General features: G+C 37.2%; 2 protein-coding genes across 3 annotated transcripts in view; one reads left to right on the top strand and one right to left on the bottom strand.

Moving 5' to 3' along the window:
- LOC107583731 (ran-binding protein 10) overlaps positions 1–11,958 on the bottom strand; it is a 32,416-nt gene extending 20,458 nt beyond the window's left edge. For both annotated transcript variants that reach the window (XM_016270027.1, XM_016270026.1), the window contains exons 1-2: positions 11,458–11,958; positions 3,685–3,796 (exon numbers count right to left, since the gene is read on the bottom strand). In XM_016270027.1, coding sequence (XP_016125513.1) covers positions 3,685–3,796; positions 11,458–11,656 — 311 coding nt within the window. In that variant the 5' untranslated portion in view covers positions 11,657–11,958. The remainder of the gene's footprint in view (positions 1–3,684; positions 3,797–11,457) is intronic.
- Positions 11,959–12,791: 833 nt separating this feature from the next.
- Positions 12,792–15,633, top strand: part of LOC107583847 (translin-associated factor X-interacting protein 1-like) — an 8,982-nt gene continuing 6,140 nt past the window's right edge. The window contains 4 exon segments of the mRNA XM_016270202.1: positions 12,792–12,842; positions 13,420–13,473; positions 14,744–14,844; positions 15,000–15,105. Of these exon segments, the coding sequence (XP_016125688.1) occupies positions 12,792–12,842; positions 13,420–13,473; positions 14,744–14,844; positions 15,000–15,105 (312 nt within the window).

Genomic DNA, 15,633 nt, shown 5'->3' on the forward strand with positions numbered 1-15,633 from the left:
GAGGACACAGCTGTATGTGTTACTAAGCGTGAAAGTTCAGAAACTGAAGCTGTAGAACTAATAGAATGTGATGACACAGAAGAACTCATCCACAATATCCACTGACCACCACAAATATCCACCGCCGTCATATACCGTGAAACCGGTATAATTTTGAAAAATACCGTGATATAAATTTTTGGTCATACCGCCCACCACTAGGCGGTAGCACTTTTAGCTGCAGCTTAGCATAGATCATTGAATCTGATTAGACCATTAGCATCTCGCTCAAAAATTATATTTTTCCTATTTAAAACTTGACTTTTCTGTAGTCCAGTGTTAATTTTGTTGACGAATAATTTTCATCATAATGTTCGTCAACGAGATTTTTTTCACTGACGACAAAGAGATGATAACGAACTAAAACTCTTTTTGAATGACAAAAACTATGACGAAAATATATTGACATTTTCGTCAACGAATAAAAACGAGATGAAAATGTTAGGGAGGGACGATTTGGGAAGAGATTCATTCAATTTCAGAACAAATCTGCTGCATAGTTAGGAGGTTAGAGGTGTACATCAACCAGCAGGACATAAGCTAAAATACACTTGCTGCACGTCGCATAAAACGTTAAAAAAATGTCAATATGTGGGAGTAAGAGAAGAGCAGACATATAGATAAATCTGACGACACAAGAGAGAACTCAGTTAGGTCCGGCTTTCTGAGCGCAGACACTGAATCATACACACACAGACAGCGCGTCTCACAGCACACTAGTACTCTTTCGCGTCGCATGAACAGAAAATTACACACAAAATGATGTCGAATTGTCTGTTTTGACGAGTATTCACGTAAACACAGTTGATTACGCCTTAAGTGAACGTATACAGTAGGGAGAACGTGTATCAGTACATTGCATCCATTGCAGCTGTGCATTCGTATTTAAAGGGACAGCAGCCTAATTTAGTTGCTATTGTCCGAGTCATTGACGTTAATCAAGCAACAAAAGAAAGACAGAAAATCATGCACTGCTCTTGACTGAAAAACTTTAGTAGCCCTAAAGATTAATCTAAATTTATTTATAGAAATAAATATGTCTGCTTGAAAGAATGACGAATATGGTAAACAAGTTGCGATAAAGAATGCATAATTAGCCTATATAATAGTGATCGACTGATATTGACATTTTATAACGATACCAATTATTTGTGTGTTTATGTGCCCAATAACCGATATGCAGGCTGCATATTATTTAATTCACGCAAAGTTACGTCTTTATTGGGACAGGACATGCCAGATTATTTTATGTGACTCCGTGAGTTCGTCTCTATTTCTTCGAGCCAAGCTGCATAAACTGCATATCAGGCATTTATGTAATACATCTAATTTGTGCATTAATGGCTGTTATGTTAAATAATAAAGTTTACTAACTACTGTAAATCAAGTACCTGTGCACGCCGTTGTTGTTGTCTCCTCTCCCTTCAGACGCCGTGGTGCAATGGCGATCCTGCGCGTAATTCTCAAAACATCCACAAGATGGCGGTGTTTATCGGTGAATCCGATATTACAAAACCGATATCCGATTATTGTAAAATGCTTAAATATCGGGAAAAATATCGGGAAATCGATATAGCGGTTGAACTCTACTATATAACCATTGGTATTTCATTAATAAGAAGACCATGTTCTTGTTCTTTATGAGAAGTGGTTTTATTTAATTTTAACATAAAGGCATGCTGTGTGTCACAGCAGTTAAATTGGTGTCTATCATGATAAGACCTTAATATCAAAATTATATAATGAGTTTGGAAATTTTGGAGAAATGCTTAATAAATGCATCACACTGTAACTAAACCCATTAGATTTTAGCCGACTAAAATCTTATGATATTTAGTCGACTAAAACTAGACTAAAACTAAAAAACAATTCAGATTTATTTATGACTAAAACTAAATGGCATTTTAGTCAAAAGACTATGACTAAAACTGAATCAAAATTTGCTGTCAAAATTAACACTGCTGTAGTTACATCGTGTACTAAGACCGACGGAAAATGAAAAGTTGCGATTTTCTAGGCCGATTTGGCTAGGAACTATACTCTCATTCCGGCGTAATAATCAAGGATCAATCAAGGGTGCAGCAGGCGCAATGATATTACGCAGCACCTGAAAATAGGCTAACTTCCGCCAACGTGACCACCTGCTTGCACAGGGAGCGTGCTGGGGACTATTTGCAGGCACTGCATAATATAATTGCGCCTGCTGCACCCATGGTACGGCAGCAAAGTTTTTTGATTATTACGCCGGAATGAGAGTATAGCTCCTAGCCAAATCGGCCTAGAAAATCGCAACTTTTCATTTTCCGTCGGTCTTAGTACACGATGTAACTACGGAAGAGTCAAGTTTTAAATAGGAAACATATAGAAACTCTTTGGTAATTTTTGAGCGAGATGCTAACGGTCTAATCAGATTCAATGATCTATGTTAAGCTATAGCTAAAAGTGCTACCACCAGACCCGGAGATCGGCTGAATGGATTCGAAAATGGTAAAACTCAACTGTTTAACTCTGGGGAGTTGGAAAATTTGTCTATTTTCAAAAATAGTGGAGTGTTCCTTTAAACCATACGCGACGCTCCTGATTTCTGCAAACGTTAGAGAATAAAAAAAAAGATCCATGGCCTGTTGTCAATAGTGTAGCGATGTATAAAGCACAGCTCACACTGAAGTCCCTTTTAAACCAATGAGAACCTGACTTTTTGAGTTGATCAATATGCGGTGAATATGTGACCAACTTGAACCTGTTGTGAAAACTGCATGGGGAAATCTTTTGGTGTCACAAAATTCACGGTTGTGTCGATTCCTATGTAAATTACTGGTTTTCACCAGTGAAAAATCACAAAATAATAGTAAATGTGACTGCACCTCAATAAAATAAGAGAACAATCAAGCTCAATCAATTGAAACAATTAAAGTGGTGATTAAACTGAGTATAAGTCCCTGTGCACAAGGTACTTTTTAAAAGTGCTAAGTGAGTCTGGGAGAGAGTTCCACAGCCTGGGACCACAGTGACTAAAGGATGACTCGACACCTTTCAACAGATTTAGGCACGACCTGTAAGTTGCAGTTAGATGGCCTAGAATAACATTAGTGATCCAGCAGGAATACATTTAGTAATCATTGCAAAGTGGTGACAGGAAAGGGTGGAACAATTTTCCATTTATTTTTGGACAATGATATCTTCAAACTGAAGGCATGACAAATACTTACCAAGTAGTGACTCAAGCATGACGCAGGGTAAACGTTTCACAGCAATTATCATTCTGATACTGTGAGAATGCCTTTATTTTAATTTCAGAATGTCTTAGTATTTGGATTGTCATTTTGCTTTATTGACAACTCCACTCAAGCTACATGAATTCCACAAGTTTGTGTACAACTTAATATTTAATAATTATTTAAAGATCATCTTGTGCTTCAGTGGAAGCAAGCACATCTGTTTTCAAAGATTTCAAAATCCTAAGATTTTCAATGTTCTCTCAGGATTTTGAACCCCACTATATGTAAAACATATTAATAAAACAATCACCTCTTGTCTGCACAGTTTACTGGTAATTAATTTTAAATTTTTTTATTAACTTTCCAAGTAAAATGTAATCTCAGTAAAATGTACAAATGCCACCAACCAGAAGCTGTTTGGACTTACCCATCCCTTCCTTTGCTTACGATCTTCACCTCAAAGTAGTAGATGCCACAAGCGGCAGGGATAGGATGGGTGGCCCGTACAGATGCTGCATCTTTGTGGTTTTTTCCGTGGCCTAAAGCAAGACGGAAACATTGAGGGAAATGAGTCACTGACCAAACACACCCTCTGGTATAGATGACTGTCCACATACAATATAACAACAAGGTTCAGAGGAGATTTTAAGGGCACATATACAGGGTTTTCAGCTAAGGATAGGTCACGAAAGTTGACGACAACAGGCTCCAGCTAACTGTTTTTAAATGCTTATGTAAACAACCTGCAAGAAACATGTGCAATAGGGGTCAGGTGAACCCAAAACCAACTATACTGGGCTTCCTTCTATCTCTCATTCTCACAGTTCTCCAGACCATCACCAACATTCATTAAAAACATTCATGAATGTATTTATATATATAAGTATATACTTTAAAATACATTTCTTTTAAATGTATAGCATATTTTTTATAAGGCAACAACATATGATAGATACGATAGGACAAAACAAATACAGTGCAGCACTGCACGTTAAAAACTATTTATAGTCTTTTCTACACCCATGTTTTGTTCTCACAGACACCCGGTAGCAAGTAACAAAACAACATTAAACTCCGGAAGATAAAGTCCTTTTTGCAAAATCATAGACATGTATTTACAAATCAAGTATAATAATGGGAACACAGAATGATCTTGGAGAGAGCTTTACCGAACTGACTGTCGTAACCGAATGAGACCAGGGTTTAAAGGCTGAACGAATGACTGACAGCCACAGCGGAGAAAAGAGTTTGTGTGAACTTTAATGTAAGGACTTAAATATTCATATGTAGTTCACATTAAGCTATCGTATGGCTTCAGAAGTAACAAAGAATAATTTGCACAATCAGGAAAAAAATAATAAAAAATCTCGGATTTGGATCGGCCCTCTCTGACCGATACCCGATATGAATATCGGATCGGCGCGTCCCTAGTGGTGGGACTACCTGTTTGTGAGCACACTCCCTGTCGACAGTTTGTTTGTAAATGAGGAGTGTTTGGGAAACCAGTCTGGAAGCAATCATTTTTGCATTTCCATTTAGTACAGTTAGTGGTGCAGAAATTATACACCGCACCTTTAAAAATTCCCAGAAGTTCTATAAAGTCAACATGAAAACAAAATGACCATTTACTTTTTAAGAGACTATTCTAGTCTTAATGTAAAGAATAATCAGTGTTTAATTCAAAGAAAAAAAAATGTTTAAAACGACTTTTGTCTTCTGCTGACATCATCAAGCCCTCTTATTTGTTAAGCTCCTCCCCCCTTCAAATGTAAAGGTCCGTTCTGATCTGGTAAGCCCACTTTCATGATACCTGATGGATTAATCAATTATCATACTGCTTCATTCAACAAGTCACATTATGGAAACAAAATAGGTTTTGAATGCCATTTAATGTTGTCTTTAAAGTTAACCTTTAATATATGCTATAACTTCAATTCTTCTCAATTCAATTGTGAGAACGGAAGTTGGCGAGTGTCATTGTCGTCTAAGCCTCCATGTACCATAGCAATGTGCTCCAATCTCCTAATCCAGTTTACTGCAGGTTGTAACACCTGCCAGCATTAATGGACACACAGTATTAGATTCTTCACTGCACTTCCAGAGTCTCATGTTTAACTCGTCTGTGCGCACGTATATGGACATTTCAGCATATCTTTGTGTTTGTGTGCCCCAGACCTGTAACATAACCCTCACCTGAAGTTTAATTGCAGGACACCGGGTCACATTGCTACTGTATGGGTTTTGAATACAAAAATGAGCATACATATATTCACCGTCATCATCATCTCTGATTACTGTAATAATATTAAGCACTTTTATTTTTAGCTTTCCAAGTTCTGCTAGGAAATCACAATAGGTTTGTCTGCCAAACCCAGACAAGCATTCATAATCAAGAACACACACAAAATCTATTTATAACCATGGCTCATACAACCAGAGTAAAGGCAGACGACCCTGCATGTGCAAATCCCCAACTCTCTCTCTCATCACACACTACAAATGCACATACGTGTGCACCGCCCCCTGCTTACACACTCAGTCTATTTATACATCATGCCATGACCACACCATTCTAGGAGCACAGAACAGCAAGAGGACCCTGGGTGATTCTCTCCTTCTTTAGTTGCTTGTCTGTCCGTCCCTCCCTCTATTTCTATGCCAAGCATGTTTAATGCAGAAACGGCTTTCATACAAAGTCCTCCTCTGCAGTGCATAATCATAGGTCTGCTGCATTTTACAGCGCTGCTCTAATCTAAAATGTAATCATAATCTAAAATGTACAAAAAAATAAAAAACATTCAAATGCACAAAAATGTGTTTTGTCATACCACCACAGTGGCGTCTAATACCACGGTGGAGCAGTTGTATCGCTAACCGGCACCGCTCTAATCATAACTCAAACTTCCAGTGATTCTCCAATCATTTAGTCCTCTTAAACTCCGCCCCTTTCTTACAACTGACTGCACGCTCATTTTAAGCTGATCTGGCTCCATCCAATCAACAACCGTTAGAAACAACCAAGTCCCTGCCCTACATTTCTTTTATTTGTTTTTCGAAAATCTACCTAAAATACAGAAAAAAACATCTGTTGCTACTTGCATTTTATCACAACTTTAATTGTCATGAAAATAATGTCAAAATGCATCAAGCTGATTCTAATTTCCTTTACTTAAGTTACAATTATTAAATATGATGGGAAGAAAAATCATTTGAAATTAAAATAAAAAAAAGACAATAATATCACGATACATAAACATTTCTTTATGCTAAATACTATTTTTATTTTTTGATTTTATTTTTTTTGATTTGGTAAATATGACAGAGACTTCTTCGTAAAATTCACCAAAGAATATAAAATAAAAAGAAAGAGAAAAAAAATGAACAGTGGAATGACTCTCATGAGTCATACACTCTCTCACTTGCACCAGAAAATTGCACTGCTATCTGGTAAAACTCCTTTTCATAGTTAAGGTTTCTCTGTCAAAACATCTAAGGCAAACGGTGGGAGCTGTACAAGGCTACAGCTGGCACCCATAATAACATCAGCTAAGCAGGCAAAAAAAAAAAAACTACAATATGAGAGAACAAAGACACAGGGAGAGAAGATTGGGAGTGTTGTGCTAGTGTTAGCAAACAGGGTTTCACAGCTTCACAGAGACACTAAAGGGAAACGAACACAATCTGGTGATGTCACCCCACCGACTGAACATGCATGACTGGCTCCTCAGACAGGCAAAAGCCCTCTAAAGGCAAACATTACAGAGCTTAAAGGAAACACAGAGTCCAACAGCCTGCACAGAAAATGGACAGCAGCCCACCAAACTGCCCAGAAAAAAAATCTAAGCTTATGCTATATTTGTATCCATTTATCTTGCATTAATCTTCTCACAGGAGGTGGTGTAAAAACAATATCTGCATGGGTGTAGTGCTGCAAAAGTCACATTTCCTCTCTCCATTAATGGGCTCACGTCCTAGTCAGTGTGACGTCGATTAGTAAAATTAGGTCCACAATGGGAACAAAGCTAGAGAATGAGTCTTTTCCCCTTGTTTCATCATGCAAAGGCTTGGCTATTTTTTACGTGCTTCCTAAATAAAGATGGAGAGCCATGTGGGATAATATAATATAACATGGTATAAACATTGCACAGATTTTCATCACACTATTTGACAGCATATATCTATTGTCTTTACTTGACAGCAACATGGGGTTTCCTAAAATTCAGTCTACAGAAATAGAATCTGGTACACTGGCCAAATAGCACTGAAGGTTAATAGACTGCAGGTTAAATCATTTATTAAGTGGAGCTGCTTTAAATATGTTGCTACAAGATGTATAATGGCTCTATTTAAAAACAGATTACAGTAATCTGTAATCTAATAACTGCAATCCTGCTTCGAGGATAAACTGACCAAAACGGTCAGGATGACAGAACAAAAAGAAACATAGATCCTTAACAACAAGGAAAAAATGAATATCAGTATATCAATATCATCTGACTCTTAAAAATCAAATACTTGGCTAACATCAGCCACCTTCTGAAGTGGTAAACATACCCATAGCCTGAAAGGAGATAGTTGCCAATGAGGTACAATTTTCCACAGACACAAAGCAGTGTACATTACCAAAATAATGCAGTATTGTTCATTTATGTTTCAAAGGGAATGAAATAAACTATAAGGATAAACTTCCCACTGGGCCTGAGCATTGACACAAACAGCTGTCAACTGGAACATGTAATAAAATGAACACACCAGTGTCCCTAAAATGGTAACCATCCTAAAGTATTGCACAACAGGCCCACAGACACACACACCATCAAATCAGAATTAGGTGCTTTATAACAGCATTTGTGCCTAAACTAAAAATAACCAGGGTACATGTCAGTAACATTTCTGTAATCTGTCAGACAACACAAAGCCTTTTTACAAACCTAATAATTCACATACAGTATCTCACAGAAGTGAGTACACACCTCACATTTTTGTAAATATTTTATTATATCTTTTCATGTGACAACACTGAAGAAATGACACTTTGCTACAATGTAAAGTAGTGAGTGTACAGCTTGTATAACAGTGTAAATTTGCTGTCCCCTCAAAATAAACAACAAAAGAGCTCATTGTTATGACATGGAATAACACTAGTTTAAAGGTGCTGTATGTAAGTTTTTGACTCTACTAAAGCATAAAAATACCATAATATGTTTGCAGATATTTAAGAAACATGCTAAGTTAACATATTTGTTTATCTGAAAAACAATGCTACAGTCAGTTATTCTCCTTTGAAAATGTGCGTTCCGGGCCGGAATGTCGGTCTCTGTTTTGGTTTGTGAAACCCGCCCACTGCCAGTTTACCCAATTGTATTTCGGCACCCCGGGTTGCCAGTTGGCAGGAAACACAGCGTATTTCATTTGAGTGGATACCCAGCCCTACATATGACGTTGCTAAAAATAACATTATTTTGTGTATTTGGTGTAATGCAATGTGTTTATGCGGTTTAAGGTTAAAAAAACACATTATTTTCCATATAATGTACATTATTGTTTCTCCTCTATGCCCCGCCTTTCTGAAACGCGTCGATTTTTACAAAGCTCATCATTCTAAAAAAGCGAGGTTTGCTCTGATTGGCCAGCTATCCAGTGCATTGTGAATGCCTCAAGTGTGTGACGGAAATGTTACGCCCCTTAACATACTGTGATGCTGTCTCCCAGCAGGACGAGACTCAGTCCAGCTACTCTGCTCGTGCACATCCCATCATCAGTTCTCTTTCAGCAGTTCAGTCAATGTACTGTTAGGAGTAACTGAATAACTTGGGATATTGTTTTATTTCGAGTCTGAGGGAGTGTCAAGCACATTTATAAACCGAATAACTTGAGTAATTTGTGGATTAGAGCGTACTGGAGACGCGAACCGTTTCAAACGATTCAGTTTGATTTGGTGATCTGGTTCGACCGGTTAACTAAGAAGATCCGGTTAAATAGAACGATTCGTTCGCGATCCGGACATCACTAGATGAGACAAAACCAATAAAAACCCATTACAAACGAGGCATTTGTTGCATCCAGTGGGGACATAATTACTGATTATAATGACTTATACTGTCTTTTTACGCATTGCGTATCGCGCTGCGTAAACATTAAACCATGTCTGCATTTGTGATCGGAGAAACAATAAACAACAAGCCTACTCTACACTGCTCAAAACTCGCAAATTATTTAAATATAAAAAACGTACTTACAGGCTCTGAGTCAGAAGCGCCAGACTGTCCTTGCAAAGTTGGAACTGCCCCACTTTATAGGAACAGCCTTTGAGCACAGACGCAATGTAGGCTAGTCTGCAGGTTCAGGAAACAGTCCTCATCCTCCGTAAAATGCGCAGCACACATCGGAATATTGGGGTTGAACTGTTCTGGAACGGTGTTGTAAATACAACTTAACCACTGATTTCTAGTTGTGTCCTCTTTTGGAAGGCCAAACAAAGTAGTTTCACTTTCACAACGAAACACACAGCGACTCCACAACATGGCGGCGGCGGCAACAGCGAGAATAAAAGTTACGCCTTCTTTCTTTGCGTGAACATTTGGGCGATGTAATGCAAATCTTCCCACATCGTGATGTAGACACGTGGGGGCGTGTTAGAACGAGCCGTTTTAGGTAGGCGTGGCTGACTCTTAACTTTTTTAAAGAATATCTCTTTGGATTTGAGACTTTAGTCTTTTTTAGGCAACTTTACAGATCTTCTTTATGCACCAAGAGCTTGTAACACTCCAAAGAGAAGGGAAAAATTGAAATCGCATCATATGACCCCTTTAAATTGCTTTTACAATGTCAGTTTTAATGGCTAGTCAGGAAAGCTATACTTTATAGTTCAATTAATTATCATACTAGAAGGTTTAATTGTAACACACACTTCTGTTTAGTAAATGCATACTAGCATCAGTTAGCACTCTGAAAACGGGAATGTATACTAGCAACTATATTGTTCCAACTAACTAATGAATAAGTAACAGTACTTAACAAATTTTTACTAGTAAACTGGAATAGATACCAGAAACAATTACAATACATACAGTACTAGACAGGAATAAATATTTGATATGTCCACCAGATTTTCATAGAATTCAAAATGGCAAAAATGTATAATTTTTTACCAAGAACAATGGAAGTTATTTGGCACTACTGGGACAGTAACTAGTGGCAAAATAATAAGTACTTGTAAATAATATATAAGTTCTAGGGACTAATTAAACAGATACTACTGGAATGACGACTGTATGTCTACTGAAATTGAAAAGACAGCAGTCACTGTTGGGTTACTCAGTAGTGATCAAAAAATAAGTGCTAGCAAGATTAAAAACAGATACCAGTTAACCTGAAAGAATCTTTTTAAAACATACCCACTAAAAGCTTATATATTGTGCTTAGTGGTAGTTCGTAAAACAGACTGCTTTATTATGCATTCTCTAGAAGCATGTACACAGTTGTTAAATAAAAAGAGTAGTATATCTGCACTGGGTAAATTCACAGACCCCCTGGGGCGACAGGGTCATTCGAAACGCCACAACTGTTTGAACAGCTAGTGTTGTGGAATGCGAATTCATTATTATGGCGATGAATTCAGCGCTTCGAAAGATTCGCTCGGATTCGATTCATTCGTCAACACAAATGCGCACCAAAAACCATTTTCAGTGATTTGTTTCGTTGTGATGCGGCGCACGTCCTTATGTAAATCACCCGATAACTGATACACAAACACACGTATGCAATGCGGAGGAAATTAACAAGCATTTGCAGCTCATTGCAATGGTGTAGCTGCTTAGCTGCCCTTATTGCCCTGCCGTGGCTAGCTAGCACCAACCTCGACTAATTCACCGAAAGGGAGTTCCAAAACAAGCTCGGCAAATCAATAACACTTGATGTTTATTACATGGTAATAGGTAAAAGGTAGGTGTCCAAAAGCTAGACACTCCAGCCGTGCTTATGCCCCAAGCTACTCTCGCTAGCCGAATTCTGTCATGATGGTTTGCTAAATGTCAACCCATTTGGACATTCCTCTTTCCTTCTATGTAACAAAGCAAAGGGGACGGAAAAAAGCAGCTCAAACTAGATCGGGGAGATTGCATATATTCGAGTGCAGCGAACCAGCCGGGATTGTCAAGGCCTACGGGTTGACAGTTCAGCGTGTGTCACATCTGTATACCTTTGTAATGCACCCGCAGATTATTCTGTGAGAGCCCGATGTAGCTGTACTTATCCTTGGGGCTCCAAGATCGGGGTAAGGGGGTCTCTTCCTCATTCACGGCCGGGTACAGCCGCTTCAAACGCTCGTTTAGCTCATGCTCGTGATAATTAAAAGCAGGATCTCCTGTTAGCAGGCTCCCCGCTCCAAGCTCTGCCATTTTTGCTTATGTTTTTGTATTCCTCTAGTAATCCTACCCCTATTGTGCCAATCCGCTAAAAAGCAGAGAGCGCTAGACTAAGGAGAGAAACAGCAGCGGTGAGATATCCCCGGATAACAGCGGCTCTACAGTGGCGTGTGGGTACTGTAGTTGAACACAAAGCCCTGCGCAGTGCACGCTGCTGACACGAGGGAAGTGCCATCAACTACATGACCCATACCCAATTCAGCCGCGGCTGTAAAACGCAGTCTAGGATTTGTAGTTTTTTAACACAACTCCTAATTCGATCGCTTGAGCATGTATATACGTTACTCGATTTAGGCCAAAAGCAAACCGTGTTCGTTGCGTCTCGAATCAGCGACTGTCATTAATTCAAACGTGTGACGATGAAAATCTATTTCACAAGTGTTTGCATATAATTCAGCCTCTATCAGCTTTTTATGTAACAGACTTCATGTAACTTAATCCTTATCCTAAACTGTTGGGTCTGTGAAGCAGTTGTTTGCTTTATTAACTGCATTTAAACAGTACTGTTCGTTTTCCGTGTTAAACTATTATAATAAAGTATTAATACATTAAACGCTGTTGTGGTTTGTCTTTTTATAAATATATTAATTTTAGTAAATTAATGTTACATTTTTACTGCTAAAGTTTTAAGTTTACTGTTAAAAACAAGTGCATTATATTCAAAAATCAACGTCACATTTAACTCTAACAAGACATTGTTTTCAACAAGCACTCGTCGGTCTTAAAAACAAACGGGTTTAGAAAAACAAGACACTCGGTGGTGTAATCCAATAGCACTAGCGTTCACTGCCGTGATGAAAAAAAAATACATATGTTATATCATCCTAGCGCCTTAAACATTATAAATATTTACCAAATAACGTATTCATACATTAACACATATAAGCGAATTTAATGCGACACTTATAATGTTTTAGACGATGAAGTCACATATTATTGTTCATACAGGCACAATTTGGGCGCCTATAAACGGAAGGTCTTTTCTAGGGTCCATCGGTATCATAGCAACCACCTCTCAAACAACAACAATGCCACGCTGCTGAAGCTTCAGTTGGACGTTCGCTGCTAAATTTGCTGTGGATTATTTTTAAGCTGTTTATTCGTCCAAATGTCGCTGAAAGAACTACAGTTGCCACCGCTTTTACACTCTGAAAGGCAAGTATATTCATGTAAAGTCTTAGCTATTGCAACGAATATGTGATTTGAAGAAGAGACTGCCTAATCCAAACAAGGCAGCGGAAGTCAGTAACTTAGTTTAGTGGAAAAATGCTAGTAAATGGGTAACTTACAAATAAAATATTTTTTACATTAAGATATTAGTTTAAAATAACCATAAGCTTTTACACTCTGAAAGGCAAGATATAAGTACATTTCAGAATCGATAACGTTGCTTATACACTAAACTAGAAGTGACTGCCTAATCCAAACAAGGCAGCGGAAGTCAGTAACTTAGTTTAGTGGAAAAATGCTAGTAAATGGGTAACTTACAAATAACATATTTTTACATTAAGATATTAGTTTAAAATAACCATATCAGTATAAAGTAAATTGTTTGACAATGGTTGCCATTTTCTCTATTTTAGTTATCTTTTTATTATTTTCTAAAATTAAGTTAATATGCCTGCGGCGTGACAACTGTTAATATATTTGAAAAATAATAATAGAAACAAAAATAATTTGGATAAAGTATCTGCTGTCACTGTTTGACATGTTCAAGCTGCATGTCTTTCTGTTAGCAGAGGAGGCAGAGACACAATTCTAGCAGGATATCTAAGTCAAAGTTGATAAAAGTAAGGTATTAAAAAATCATATTTGATAGTATTTCAAATATCTGATAGCTAATTTACAGATAGATCTATACTATTAGCTGGTCAAACTTGAATAAAACAGTAAATATATAAGTAAATAAAGAGTGACTTTGATTTAGCAGCATATAACGTTACTTAAAAATTCTGCTTACCCGGAGCCAGTGTTGCCAACTTAGCAATTTTGTTGTTAAATGTGGCAACTTTTCAGACTACCCTAGCAACTTTTTCTTCCAAAAGCACCTAGCAACAAATTTAGCTATTTTTTAAAATTTATTTGGCAGCTTTTAGCAACTTTTGATAAGTGACTCAAACGATAAAATGGCACAATTTACCATTTCAATTACACAAAAAGAGGAAACCAAAGATGCCTAGCAGTACACACGTTACAGGAATTAAGTTAGCTGCTATTTGCAATTGTTTAATAGTAATAATAATAATAATTGAATACTGTTCTTTTTCATTTATGAGACACTTTGTTAGTAGCTTGTACCTGCGATTGTTGATGAGTTACACTGTTTCTTACACAGTACACTGTAAGAAAAATATGCAGAAAAATGGAAAAGGTGCTAGTAATTTTCCAGGACATTATCCGTTACCCGTTGTAACCCGAAAACACAAAATACAATGCGTAATTAAAAATGCAGGTACAAAAACCTGTGGAAAAATCAATCCAGAAAATTCCTTCATACTAACACAGTAGATTGTACATTATTTCTTTACTTTTCTTAGAGTGCAGCATACGAACTAACTACTAATAAACTGCTTTAAAGTATACAACTTAAATTGTAATCGTTCAAAAATGTGTACGTTTTCGATAATTCAATGGATTTAAAAATAGTTATTTATAGTTATAAAATATAAATATGTTTTTGCTGAGATTTGACACAATTTTGCATCGTGATTACGTAATGACGTCATCACGCAATGTCATCACAACATCATTTAGCAACAAATCAACCTTCCTTTAGCAACTTCCCCTGAAAATTAGTTGGCAACACTGCCCGGGGAGCAGTTGGGGCCTTGCTCAAGGGCACCTCAGTCGTGGTATTGAAGGTGGAAGAGAGCGCTGTACATTCACTCCCCCCACCTACAATCCCTGCCGGTACGAGACTCAAACCCACAACCTTTGGGTTACGAGTCCGACTCTCTAACCATTAGGCCACGACTTCCCCCTAAAAAGAGATTTAATTTGTAGTGTTTGACACCACCATCACATACCAAATAATGCCAAATCAACTCTAATTTCCCTCAGACCAATGCGTGGGAAACCTCTGGTAACCTTTCATCCCGGCCTGCTGAAGTTCCCAATCAAATTGTCCAAAAGCCCAGAGAAATAAAACATCATGGCCATGGGTATGGCAAGTACAACACATAGCATCTCAGTGTTCATTTTAGAACTGCAGTAGTTGTAAAACTTTAAAATGGTTTAGGCATCTTTTCCATGTCCATTGCATACTTTGATCCTAATGTCTACTTTTATGATGTGCCTGTCTAATGTCTACTTACAGATCTCTTTCCAAGCCTTGTTTCTTGGAGCAACTGGAGTCTCACCTGAAGAGAGAATTAGAAGCTTTAGACACACATGGCCTCAAAGTCCAAGAGCTCAGACTGCAGGTTTACATCCCACTTTGTATTGGTCTCTTACTCTTTAGCATACATTATGGTTCAAAAGTTTGAAGTCAGTAAGATTTGAAAAAGCCTTTTTATGCTAACCAAAGCTGCATTTATTTGATAAAAAAAAATCAACATTGTGAAATATTATTACAGTTTGAAATAACCGTTTTCTATTTTAATATATTTTAAAATGAAATGTTCACTTGATCTTAAAAAAATGTCACGTAATCATTCAGAAATCATTATTATGGGTGCTCAAAAACATTTGTTATCAATGTTGAAAATGCTTAATATTTTAGTGGAAACCATTGATAACATTTTTTTAGGTATCTACTTTGATGAATAGTTCAAAAGAACAGCATTTATTTGCTGAAATATAATTCTTAAAAAGAATGCTTAAAGTCTTTACTGTCATTTTTGATAAATTACATTTATCCACACAATTAAAAAGTCCACACAATACTAAAAAAACAACATGAAAATGTATATATATATATATATATATATATATATATATATAAATAATAG

Source organism: Sinocyclocheilus grahami, unplaced genomic scaffold (assembly GCF_001515645.1).
Source record: "Sinocyclocheilus grahami isolate Dianchi unplaced genomic scaffold, SAMN03320097.WGS_v1.1 scaffold55.1, whole genome shotgun sequence".
Taxonomy (NCBI): domain Eukaryota; kingdom Metazoa; phylum Chordata; class Actinopteri; order Cypriniformes; family Cyprinidae; genus Sinocyclocheilus; species Sinocyclocheilus grahami.